Source organism: Mobula hypostoma, chromosome 12 (assembly GCF_963921235.1).
Source record: "Mobula hypostoma chromosome 12, sMobHyp1.1, whole genome shotgun sequence".
NCBI classification, from domain to species: domain Eukaryota; kingdom Metazoa; phylum Chordata; class Chondrichthyes; order Myliobatiformes; family Myliobatidae; genus Mobula; species Mobula hypostoma.
In genome coordinates, this window is record NC_086108.1 from 49442444 (window position 1) to 49455746 (window position 13303).

At 39.9% G+C, this 13303-nt stretch overlaps 1 protein-coding gene across 1 annotated transcript in view; it reads left to right on the plus strand.

Annotated features, from left to right (window-relative positions):
- Positions 1–13303, plus strand: part of lamc1 (laminin, gamma 1) — a 273781-nt gene that overhangs the window by 242686 nt on the left and 17792 nt on the right. Inside the window, exons 21-24 of the mRNA XM_063064045.1 lie at positions 1143–1280; positions 5260–5404; positions 5750–5899; positions 7252–7366. Of these exons, the coding sequence (XP_062920115.1) occupies positions 1143–1280; positions 5260–5404; positions 5750–5899; positions 7252–7366 (548 nt within the window). The remainder of the gene's footprint in view (positions 1–1142; positions 1281–5259; positions 5405–5749; positions 5900–7251; positions 7367–13303) is intronic.

Consider the following 13303-nt stretch of genomic DNA (forward strand, 5'->3'; position numbering starts at 1 on the left):
CGATGTGCAGAACACATTAAAAGGCATCACACATGCTTTGTGCAATTCAACTTGAGGCAAATACTGATAGCTGCTGAACCAGTCTCTAAGCAACTACCACAGTTAAATGTGTATCCTCGCCTGAAGAGTGACAGCCTGCCCTGAAATTCCAGTTGGTATTGTGATCATCTGCCCCAAGAAGCTCCAGATATTTTTGTGACAGTGCACTGCGGAGATCCAGTTGGGTGCATGTCACGCAGGGTGATCAGAGTTGGCTTCGGGGGCAGTAGTACATGTTTTTGACAAAGCAGAGTTAATTGCAAAATCAGTCAAATGATTGTTAAGCAATTAGGAGATGACTGTATTTGTTAATTTACTACTAACCCATATTATATAATTGGAGATTAAAGTAGCAATTTACATTGTTATATAATTTTGTCTGTACTTCTGTTTGTGATTTAGAACTTGCACGTTTTATCATGCATCACTGTGAAACTTGCATCAATGCATACATAAAAAAGATGCCAAGAGTTTACTGCCTCTGATTAAAGTTTACTTCAGTAGCATGAGAAAGTCACTGATATGCGCATTTTAAGAAGGGGGGGAGGGGGAAGCTTTTACTAATTATTAAAATACTTTTGAGGCTTGAATTACCTAAGCTTATTTTACAGAAGCTAATCAACCAAAGTAAAGCCAACGTTTAGTCTGTAATCCAGTTGCATCAAGAATAGACTTGGAAACGTCACATAGTTTAAACGGAAAATACATCAGAACAGAAAACACCCCATACTATTGGAAACTGGAGATTTCAGTGACCTACTCATTGTGTTTTGTAGCTATTAAAGTTAACTCTGTTAATAAAGAACTTCAGAATCCCTGTTGAGAAAGAACATCTGTTCAAAAAAGTTGCACTTGTGAATACCTATCAGTTTATAAGTTGAGTGCATGAAATCCTTCAACTATAAAAGCACTTTTATGGTCAGCGCGAGGTATATTTTAAGATTCCAAATAATGTTTCTGATATTGCACATCTTCCCAAATATGACTGAAGAATGAAATAGTTGAATGTGACTGGAGAGCTAACACAATCATTATTGTGAGCTTTCTGTGAGTTAGGAAGCAGAATGAAGTTTGTTAATATAAACATTCTTCAATTCCTGTAGGCACAAGAATGAAGCAGACGAAATTGAACGGATTGCCAAGAATGCCAATGACACTTCAACCAAAGCCTATGAACTGCTACACAAAACTCTTGCAGAAGAAATTACGATCACCAATGCAATTGATGATTTAAATAAAAAGTAAGTTGGTGACACAAGATCTACTTCTGATCTGTTGAGAGGGATAAATTTAAGAATTCATTTGGCTATTTGTCGTATTAATTGGTCAAGACTTTATTGTTCAATAAATAACGTACACATAATATTTACTGTGGAGAGGAGTTACTATTGAACGCAAATTCTGCTGAGAAGTGAACTTATACTACTAAACGTTGTTGGAGAAGATTCTGAAGGAAAGGATTTGTGTTCATTTGGAAAGACATGGAGTGAATTGGGTTATTTTGTGCTGGGCGATCATGTCTCACAAATCTGATTGAATTTGAAGAGATAACTAAAGAAATCGATGAAGGCAGAGTTATCCTTTAAGGATGGACTTTAGTAAGGATGTTGACAAATTCCGTTTTGTACATTGGTCCTAAATGCCATGGTACAAGGGATCAGAGTCATGTTGGCAAACTGGAGCCAAAAGGCTTAGTAGTTGCGGATGGATTTTTCCCTGACTGGAAGTCTGTTACAAGTGATATACAGCAGAGATCAGTGCTGAGGTCATTTTTGTTTGTAATATATATAAAGAATTGCATAAGAATATAGGTGGTCTGATTAATAAGTTTACAGGCACCCTGAAAATTGGCCAAGTCAGAGATAGCAAAATACAGCAGAGCATAGATCCGGTGGAAAGTTGGATGGAGAGAGGGAGAGGGAATTAAATTCAGACTGGTATGGGAAGTCAAATTCCGCTAGGACATATCGAGTCTCTAGGGGCGATGATGTACAGAGACACCTTGGTGTCTTAGCTCTTAGTTCATTGAATATGTGAGGTACCAGTGGATCAGGTAGTGAAGAAGGCATTTAATATGCTTGTCTTCATTGTGTAAGGGATTGAATATAGGGATTGGAATGTCATGTTTCAGTTGTTCAAAATGTTGTTTGGACCACATTTGGAGTATGCAGCCACCACACTGGTTGACACACTACAGTGAGGGTGCGGCAGCAATAGAGGAAATGCAGATGTGATTCAACAGGACATGGTCTGGCATGGACTACAGTCTTCAAGAGAGATCAGACAGGCTTGATTTATCCTCACTTCAAGGGGGGAGACTGGGAGATAACCTTATGAAGTTTTATCCTCAGCCAAAGTCCTTTTTCCCAGGACAGTAGAGTGTAGAACTAGAACACTAATTTAAAGAAGATCTGAGGGATAAGTTCTTTCCACATCAAGGGTGGTATTTATCTGAAATTAAGCTGTCAGGTAGTAGAGGCAGTTGTATTAAAACATGTAAAAGCACTTGGCTAGATGATTGGATAGGAAAGGTTTAGAGGAATGCAGGCAAATGGCCTAACTATAGCTAGGCCTCATAATCAGCATGGATGAGGAGGGCCACAGAGTCTGCTTCTGGCGTATCATTCTATTCTTCATAGTTTGATAACAAATTAGAACTCTTTAATTATTGAAATACTTTCTACATGAGGTAATTAATCCTCTGGCAAGTCTTAGGAAGCATATTTCAAAATTCAAGGTAAATTTATTACCAAAGTATATTGTTGTCACCTCGTGCAACCCTGAGATTTGTTTTCTTCTGGGCCTACACAGTAAATCCAAGCAATGCAATAGAATCAGTGAAAGACCATCCCGACAGGACTGTAAAACAATCTATGTGCAAAAGATAACAAATAGTGCAAATACAAAAGAAAACAGTAATAATTAATAAATAAGAAATAAATATTGTCAACAGGAGATGAAGAATCCTTGAAAGTGAGTCTATAGCTTGTGGGAACAGTGGAGTGATGGGGCAAGTGAAGATAAGTGAATTTATCCCCCTCTGTTTCAAGAGTCTGATGGTTGAGGGGTAATAACTGTTCCTGAACCTGGTGCTGTGGGTCCTGATGCTCATGTACCACCTTCCTGGTGGCAGCAAAGAGAAGAGAGCATGGCCTGGCTGGTGGGGGTTCTTGATGATGGATGCTGCTTTCCTGTGACAGTGCTTCGTGTAGATGAGCTTAATGGTGGGAGGGCTTTACCTGTGATGTACTGGGCCGTATCCACTACTTGTAGATTTTACGTTCAAGAGTATTGGTGTTTCCGTGCCGGGCTGTGATGCAATCAGTCAATATTTTCTCCACCACACATCTATAAGAAGTTTGTCAAAATTTTAGGTGTCACGCCAAATCTATGCAAACTTCTAAGGAAGTAGAGGTGCTGCCATGCTTTCTCTGTAGTGGCATTTGTGTGCTGGACCCATGACAGATCTTCTGAAATGTTAACACCAAGGGAATTGAAGTTACTGACCCTCTCCAACTCAGATTTCCTAATGAGGACTGGCTCATGGACCTCTGGTTTCCTTCTCCTGAAGTCAATAATTATCGCTTTGGTCTTGCTGACATTGAGTGAGAGGTTGTTGTGGCACCACTCAGCCAGATTTTCAGTCTCCCTCCTAAGTGCTGATTTATCTCCACCTTCAACTTGGCTAACAACAGTGGTGTCATCAACAAACTTCAATATGTTATTAGAGCTGTGCTTAACCTCACCGTCATAGGTATAAAGTGAGTAGAGCAGGGGGCTAAGCACACAGCCTTGTGGTGCATCTGTGCTGATGGAGATTGTGGAGGAGATGTTGTTGGCGTTCTGAACTGACTGGGATCTGCAAGTGAGGAAATCAAGGATCCAATTGCACAAAGAGGATTTATAGCCATGATCATGAAGCTTATTGATTAGTTTTGAGGCAATGACAGTATTGAATGCCAAGCTGTAGTTGATAAAGAGCATCCTGATGTATGCATCTTTGCTGTCCAGATGTTCCAGGATTGATTGAGGAGTCATTGAAACGGCAGCTGCTGTGGACCTGTTGTGGCAGTAGGCAAATTGGAGTGGATCCAAGTCGCTTCTCAGCCAGGAGTTGATGTGTTTCATCACCAGCCTCTCAAAGCACTTCATCACAGTGGATGTAAGTGCTACTGGATGATAGTCATTGAGGCAGGTCACCATGTTCTTCTTAGGCTCCGGTATAATTGAAGCCTGCTTGAAGCAGGTGGGTACTTCAGACTGCCGAAGCAAGAGGCTTAAGATACTGGTGAACACTCCAGCCAGTTGGTCAGCCCAGGTCTTTAGTGTTCGGTCAGGTACCTCATCTAGGCTGAGTGCTTTTCACGGGTTCACCTTCTTGAGGGATGCTCTCAAGTCAGCCTCAGAGACTGAAATCACAGAGGCATCAGGGGCTGTGAGAGGTCGTGAAGGTTCTGCCATGTTTTGATGGTCAAAGTGAGTATCATCTGGGAGCGATGCCTGCAAGATATTTTAAATAAAATGAATTTGTAAATCAGCTCTACTTGTGTCTCACCTGCTTTAGCCAGAGGGTTGTGAATCTGTGGAATTCATTGCCACAGATGGGTAAGGAGGCTAAGCCATTGAGTATATTTTAAGTGGACGATGATAGGTTCTTGGTTACTAAGGGCATCAAACATTACTGGGAGAAGGCAGGAGAATGGGGTTGAGAGGGATAATCTGTCATAGTGGAATAACAGAGCAAACTCAGTGGGTTGAATGGCCTAATTCTGCTCCTGTTTCTTATGATCTAAATCAAGAATTTCCATTAGAAAAACTAAAGAACATAATTGCATGTATCTGAAGTAATATTAATTTATTAACAATTAAATCTTAAAATCAATAAAAGATAATGCATCGTTTCAGGGAATTAAATAAAATGCACGTTGTCACAATGTTGTCAATTAGAAATAAAATATGGGTGGTGGAGAAATGGACATTGGAACGAATATATTGACTAGTGGACGTGTGTGGGACTGTCCTTAATATAATTTTTAAACAAATTTTGCTCCTTAATACAATTTTTAAAACAAGATTGTTGAAAGTAAATGTGTTCCAGTTAGGCTTGTGTATTGCTAACAGGTTATTTATTAATAAAGCCTTATAAAGTAAGCATCTTATTACTTGGGATGTCAAAGTGCATCGTATGATGTTAATACTTTTCCATACTATTTCAATTAGGTATGATGCAGCTAAAAATATGTCCCGAGAGCTTGAAAAACAAGCTGATAAAGTACACAGTGAGGCAACAGAAGCTGGTAATAAAGCTTTACAGATTTATGCCAATCTGACAAGCTTGCCTAAAGTGGATACTAAAGCCTTGGAGGTATGTAGGTTTTTCACCAGCAATAATATATTTGTTTAGATTTAACTACCGTGGGCTGCAAATCAGCATTAGTCAGTGCTTCTGGTAAACAGGATTTCTTGATATAGAGCCACCTTGAAATAGCAGGGAGCACTTACAAATTGCTACGTCAGTGTTTTAACCGTGTTATTAGATGCTCTTAAGACAGATGTACAAGCTGGAAAAGGGACATTTCCATAAGAGAGCGGGACTAATATTTAATTCTTAATAGCTGACTATTTTTCACAATGTGAGAAAATAAGTATTAAGAGAAAAAATTGTGGACTGTGTAAAATGTAATTTGAAGTTGGATAACTTGTCTTTTAGAATGAAGCAGAAAAGATTATAAAGAACGCAGCAGACCTGGATGCTGAAATCGACCAAAAGCTGAAGGATTATCATGATATGCGAGATGACCTGAGAGCAAAGGAATCTGAAGTAAAGAACCTCTTGGAAAAAGGAAAAACTGAACAGCAGGTAAAAACCTGGGCTCCTATGTATCCAATAAAAAATGTACCCTTTCGAGGGACAGAGAGAACAAAATCTTTAGTTTTCTTTTCGTCTGCCCCTCACATAGTAACACATCTTCGCATGCAGAACCACAATTAAGAATAATGTTTGAAGGAAACAATTATGTATATTTCCAAGACCCCTCATATATAGAATGTTAAATTTTATCATATTTATTCTTTCCAATAAATTGTGTTTTCTGTTTTGCTTTTCCCGTTTTCTAGAATATGGGAAACTTTTGAGGTTATGTGGGAGAAAAGAGAATAAGGAAGGTGATGTCTGGGAGTGTGCCTCAATAGTCAGGAATTCAGGGCTTTGGATGTGGAACAGGCAAGAATTGATATACCCGAAGACCTATATATTGAGAATAAATTCTTGCTTGTTTTCCATAAAGTCAAGTGGCTTATGAAGTAAGAGCATTGTACAATATGCTATAAATAAATTTACATGTAATCTTAGGTACAGGTCATATCCCAATAATTTGCTGTTTGAGGAAATGCTGGGTATGGAATTCTGCTGAAGGTCTCCTGAGATAAGTTATAGAAAAGATTAAATTGCATGCTGCACTGAGAAATAATAGACTGGATTGGGAATTGAATTAAATTTCATAAACAATGCAAGAAGAGTTATAATTGGAACCTACTGATGTGTCAAGGTTTCTGGAGTTACTTGCCCAGAACCTTTTGTGTTCGTTGTATTAGTTTCATCAGTTTGGCCATTCTAATTGCAGGTATTAGAAATGTTGTGTTCTAGGCATGGGAATATAGGTATTGCTGCTGGTCCAATAGCAAATGCTATTTATTGTCGGCAAAGTAGATGCCCTCTTACAAGGAGGGCTGAAAGCGTACCTCATATCTCATCCATTATTTCCTATTAAAAGCTGAAAAAGGTCTCAAGATAATCACCAAGCATCATTAATGTTTTGTCAGTTATGAACGAAACAAACTATAATCCTCAATAAATAAATCTATTGCAGGTTTGCTGAATGAGACTGAGGACTTTACCCAATATGGTCTCCACATCTGGTGAAATAACTTCTGAGTTTTTGGAGTGGGAGCAAAGGCAGGGCATTTTGAGACTTGTTAACTGAAAATGGTTAAGTAAGTTTTGGGGAAATCAGCACTTAAAAATGTTAATTATTTCTTACACAGATCATAAAAGATTAGATAGAGTAGGTCTTTTAAGATATCCAAACAATAATAATAGAGCATGGGATTGTAACTATTAAATAATGTGACAAGCTGCTCAGTAAGTTTTTTTGCCTGGAATGTATAAATGTGAAGAAAGTATTCATTCTGGCCTTTTTCTTTACCCCAAAGACTGCTGACCAATTGCTTGCCCGTGCAGATGCTGCGAAAGCTTTGGCTGAGGAAGCTGCCAAGAAAGGAAATGCCACACTACAGGAAGCTCAGGATATTCTCAGAAACCTGCAAGGTGTGCTAAATTGTAATTGTGGTAATAATACAATGAAGAGAATCAAAAGAAACTTGACTAGAAAATGATCAATAAACAATCTAGTCAGTTCTTTGCTTAGTGGACATTATTAAGATGCTGATCTTTTATACTGATCTGTGTCATCTTTATATGGTATTGGAAACAGAAGAACTAGGGTAATGGGAACTCGAGTGCCTTTTGGGCTCCAATTTCTCTAAAAATATTTCAACGTACTAGGTCAGTGAGATGAAGTTTCTAAAACCATTGCATATTATTACTACTTAGATTATGTGCAGGAATTACGCCAATTACTCAAGGTTTCAACGTGGAGAAATTAGAATATTATGCTTGAGCTTAGAATTTCAGTCAACATTCCAGTGAAGCACCAAAACTGATTGCATTATTCGAAGCGGCAACTTGGAGTGGGACGCAAAATCAGTCATTTATCTGTGGATGTAAAAAGGCAGCATGTCACAAATTGAAGAGGAATGGGTCTTCCCACCACTTCTCCTTCAGCAATACCATATTCAAGAAACTTTGTTATATGCTTCTGTCTCATTAGTTACAAAGCAATAATGATTTAACTTCAAAAAGACTTCATTAAGAGTGAAAAAGCTTGGCATATTCTGAGAAAATGAAAGGTTCAATTGCCTTGAACTTGTTTTGTGTAACACTTTAGCACAGAGTATCATGCTGGACTAAAAGGTGGATCAGGCACTTCGGATGCAAGTTTTCTGAATCGATGGAGACTGAGATCTGTGACCTTGGAGCTATGGACCTATGATTGTACTAGTCTGCTCATGGAAACAAAGATGGTGTTACTCTGGGGAATGCCCATGACTCTTTTGATCTTGAGCAATCCACATTGCCTCTCCTTGATTTGTTCTCCAGAGAAGTTCCAGTGAGTGCAAATTTAATACCACAGGATGAAAATCACGCAACCATCAGGTGATGAATGGATAAGGCAATTAAGATGCACTTTGCATCACACCCTCTAGCAGTCACCAGAATGAGTTTCAAGCCCTTGTCATCTGATGCCTCAAGCACAGCCTAGACAGCAGGACGGTGCACCCTCTATCTGAAGCTCTTCTGGAGATGAGAAGGTTGATGATACAGGTGGCATTGAAGGATTCACACTCGGATTATGATGTCAGGGCTAGTTTGATTTAATCACAATTTATCTTGGAGGCTGCTTCACAGGCATCATTCCCAGCTAAATGAGTGCAGAAGTGCCAACCTGCATCCACACCACTAACTATGTATAATCATTAATGAGAGGTGAATGTAACTGTTCTACTTCTCAGCTCCAATTGACCTTGTATGCTAACCCCATTGAAAACCTTCATCTCCATTTTCAAAGGAAGTTTCAGCAAGATTGCATAAAATTGGTTATGATCAGTTAGGTTCACAGCATTACTGGACCTCTCTGTAACAATTTGCGAAGTCTCTCTTCTTCAAAAAGTTATTCATTGCTGAAGATTCATTCTAATGAGCTGTCCTTTGCTTCTGACTTACTCTAATCTGCTTGTGTATGATGCCTTCATAGGGTAAATGCCTAGCCATAACCTTTTAAAGTTGTGGACAGAAAAGTGCATGATTCATCTCCCTTCTCCATTTGCCCTTTAAACTGATGATGAACGGCCTGCTTGAATGGTGCTGAATTAGCACCAGGATCAGTAGGTAAGCTGGTGCTTTGCAGTGTCAGGCTTAGTAAGCCGATCTGGTCCTCCTACTACCATAACCTTTGTTCCGTAAGACATAGAAGCAGAACCAGGCCACTTGGCCCATCAAGTTTGCTCTGCCATTTCAACATGGCTGATTCAATTTTCCTCTCAGCCCCAATGTCCGGCCTTCTCCCCATATCCCTTCATGCCCTGACCAATCAAGCATCTGTCAACCTCTGCCTTAAATGTACACAAAGACTTGACCTCCAGTGCTACCTGTGACAAAGAATTCCACAGATTTCACTACCTCTAGCTAAAGAAATTCCTCCTCATCTCCATTATGTCCTCTAGTCTTAGTCTCTCCCACCATAGGAAACATCCCCTTCACATCCACTCTATCAAGGCCATTCACCTTTCGATAAGTTTCAATAAGGTCACCCCTCATTCCAATGAACACAGACCCAGGGCCATCAAACTCATCATATGACAAGCCATTCAATCCTGGAATCATTTTCGTGAACCTGCTTTGAACCCTCTCCAGTTCTAAGGTAAGGGGCCCAAAACTGCTTACAATTCTCCAAGTGAGGTCTCAACCAGTGCTTTATAAAATCTCAACATTACATTCGTCCTCTTAAAATGAATGCTAACATCACATTTGCCTTCCTCACCACAAACTCAACCTGCAAATTAACTTTTAGGGAATCCTGTATGACGACTTCCAAGTCCCTCAGCTTCTTTGTATTTTTAAATTTTTTGTATTTCTCCATTTAAAAAAAAAAGTCAACCTTTTCATTTCTTCGACCAAAGTGCAGATCTCATCCTTAACGATCGACTCCATCAACTTCCCACCTACTGCGGTCTGACTAACCAGCCTATAGTTTCCTTTCTTCAACCTCTCTCCCTTCTTGAAGAGTGGAGTGACATTTGCAATTTTCTGGTCTTCCACGATCTCTTCAGCCACCTCTTTCAGAACCCTGAGGTGTACGTCATCTGGTCCAGGTGACTTATCTATCTTCAGACCTTTCAGTTTTCCAAGAACCTTCTCTCTAGTTATGGTAACTTCACACACTTCATGCCCCCCATGACACCTGGAACTGCCACAATACTGCTATTGTCTTCCACAGTGAAGACTGACGCAAAATGCTTGATAAGTTCGTCTGCCATTTTGTTACTACTTCCTCCTACACTCCTCCTCCTTCGGCTCCTGTCTCTGCTGATACTCATAAGACCATAAGATATAGGAGCAGAATTAAACCACTTTGCCCATGGAGTCTGCTCTGCTATTTCATCATGGCTGATCCATTATTCCTCTCTGCTCCAATATCCTACCTTCTCCCAATATCCCTTCATGCCCTCACCAATCAAGAATCTGCTTTAAATATACATAAAGACTTAGCCTCCATGCTGCTGTGTCAATGGATTCCATGGATTCACTACTATCTGGCTAAAGAAATTCTTCATCTTCATTCTAAAAGGATCCCCCTCTATTCTATGGCTGTATCCTCTGGTCTTAGACACTCCCATCACAAGAAACATCCTCTTCACATCCACTCTATCAAGGCCTTTCACCATTTGGTAGGTTTCAATGAGGTCACCCTTCATTCTTCTGAATTCCAATGAATACAGGCCCAGAGCCATCAAACAGTCTTCATTTGATAAGCCATTTAATCCTGGAATCAATTTTGTGAACCTCCTTTGATTCTTGAAAGATCATTACTAATGCCTCCACAAACTTTTCTGCCATCTCTTTCAGAACTCTGGTTCAGGTGACTTATCTACCTTCAGACCTTTCAGTTTGGTAATGGTAACTTCACACACTTAATGACCCCTGACACCTGGAACTTCCACCATACTGTTAGTGTCTTCCACAGTGAAGACTGATACAAAGTACTTATTCAGTTCATCCTCCATTTCCTTGTCCCCCATTACTACCTCTCCAGTATCGTTTTCCAGTGGTCTGATATCCAGTCTCACCTCTCTTTTACAATTTATATATCTGAAAAAACTTTTGGTAACCTCTTTTCTATTATTGGCTAGCTTACTTTCATATTCTATCTGTACTGTCTTAATGACTTTTTAGTTGCCTTCTGTTAGTTTTTAAAAGCTTCTCAATTCTCTAATTTCTCACTAAGTTTTGCTCTATTATATGCCCTGTCTTTGGCCTTTATGTTGGCTTTGACTTCCCCTGCAAGCCATGGTTGTTTCATCTTACCTTAAGAATTCTTCTGCCTCTTTGGGATGTATATATCCTGTGCCTTCCAAATTGCTTTCAGAAATTCTAGTCATTGCTCTGCCATCATATTTGCCTGCCATTGTTCCTTTCCAATCAATTTTAGCCAACTCCTTTTTCATGCCCCTGTAATTCCCTTCACTCCATTGGAATACTGATACATCTGACTTTAGCTTCTCCTTCTCAAATTTCAGGGTGAATTTGATCACATGATCACCTTCCCGTAAAGTTTCTTTTACCTTAAGCTCTCTAATCATTTCTGGTTCATTGCACAACACCCAATCCAGAATAGCTGATCCCCTAGTCGGCTGAACCAGAACTGCTCTAAAACCATCTCGTGGGTACTCTAGAAATCCTCCCTCCTGGAATCCAGCACCAATCTGATATCCCCAATATATTTGCATATTGACATCCCCCATGAAAGTTGTAACATTGCCCTTTTGGCATGCATTTTCTATCTTCCGTTGTAATTTGTAGGCCACATCCTTACTACTGTTTGGGGGTTGGTATATAACTCCCATCAGAGTCTTTTTTTTACCCTTGCAGTTCCTTAGTTCTATCCACAATGATTCAACACCTTCCGACTCTATGTCACCTCTTTCTAATAATTTAAATCCGTTTTAACCAACAGATCAATGCCACCCCCTCTGTTTTCCTGCCTGTCCTTGGACATTAAGCTCCTAGCTATAATCTTCTTTTAGCCATGATTCAGTGATGCCTACAACATCATGCCTGCTGATCTGCAACTGTGCTGCAAGTTCATCTACTTTATTCTGTATACTGTGCACATTCAAGTACAACACCTGTTCTGTATTCATCCTTGTCGATTTTGTCTGTCTTTTATGCCACAGCTCATCTTGTTGACTGCAGTTTTGCCCTATCAACGAACTGTTATCACTACACATGGCCTTACAGGTCTCTTCTATGTCCACAATGCAAAGGTGCATGGCCGAGGTGAATGCAGGTACATATTTATAGGATTGGCTAGCAAATATAGAGATGCATCGTGATAGCATTCATTGGGAGAAATGGATGGTAGCAACCAGAAGATACTTGCACGTAAAGAGACTTTCAGCTGTACCAGCAAATGGTCTGTGTGCTCCATGGTCATAGAAAGGAAGTTCTTCTTCTCCAGCTTGGTTCGCCTCTGAGCAGAGGAGGATTTCATTTTTGAACATACTGCAAAAGGCACACCTGTGTAGAGACACCTCTTAGCAAAGGCAGCCATTGATGAAATTTGCCATTCCCTTTAAATGCACCAGAGCAACCTTTGGTTGCTTAAGGAAGAGAATGTAAAAGGCTAAGGACAAATCAGGCTCAGATTGCTGCTTAGTAGGCAGGAGCAATTCCTCTTTTCCATCGGCTTATAAGGTAATCTTCTCAGGGCCTAGTGTAGGTAATATCCACCACAAAATCTTACAAATCTACAGGAAGAATAATATACCAATGCCTCAATATTTTCAATGGCACTAGCATTAAGTATACTGGGCCAGTTCCATTGGTAGGCCATGTCATTCGCTTGTCCAGTATGGAACCTCTGAAAGCATGTACTCTTTTCTGTGCTCAGAGAGATTTGAAGTCTCCTCAAAATGCAGCATTCCTTCTAACTTCTAGGAATGTCTGCCCCATATCAGCTTCGAGAAGGAGCATTCTGCATGTTATTGAGAATGTCGTTGAATGTGTTGGGAGCACTCAGGAGTGAATGATAGTAGGAGTAAGCTACCTCAAATTATCTGGTCAACAAACCCTTTCAAGTATCTCTTTCCCCACGGATACATAGGTCTGTAGGTTGGCACAGTGATGCAGCATGTAGACCTGCTGCTTCACATGCCAGGTAGGCCTAGATAGAGTGGGTGAGTGTAGGACCAGAATAGATGGACAGCCTCCGAATAGATGGACATCCCTTTAGAACAGAGATGAGGAAGAATCTCTTTAACCAGAGTGGTGAATCTGCAGCATTCTTGCCACAGACAACTGCAGGCCAAGTCACTAGGTATGTTTAAAGTAGAGGTTAATAGGGACTTAATTAGTAAGGGCATCAAA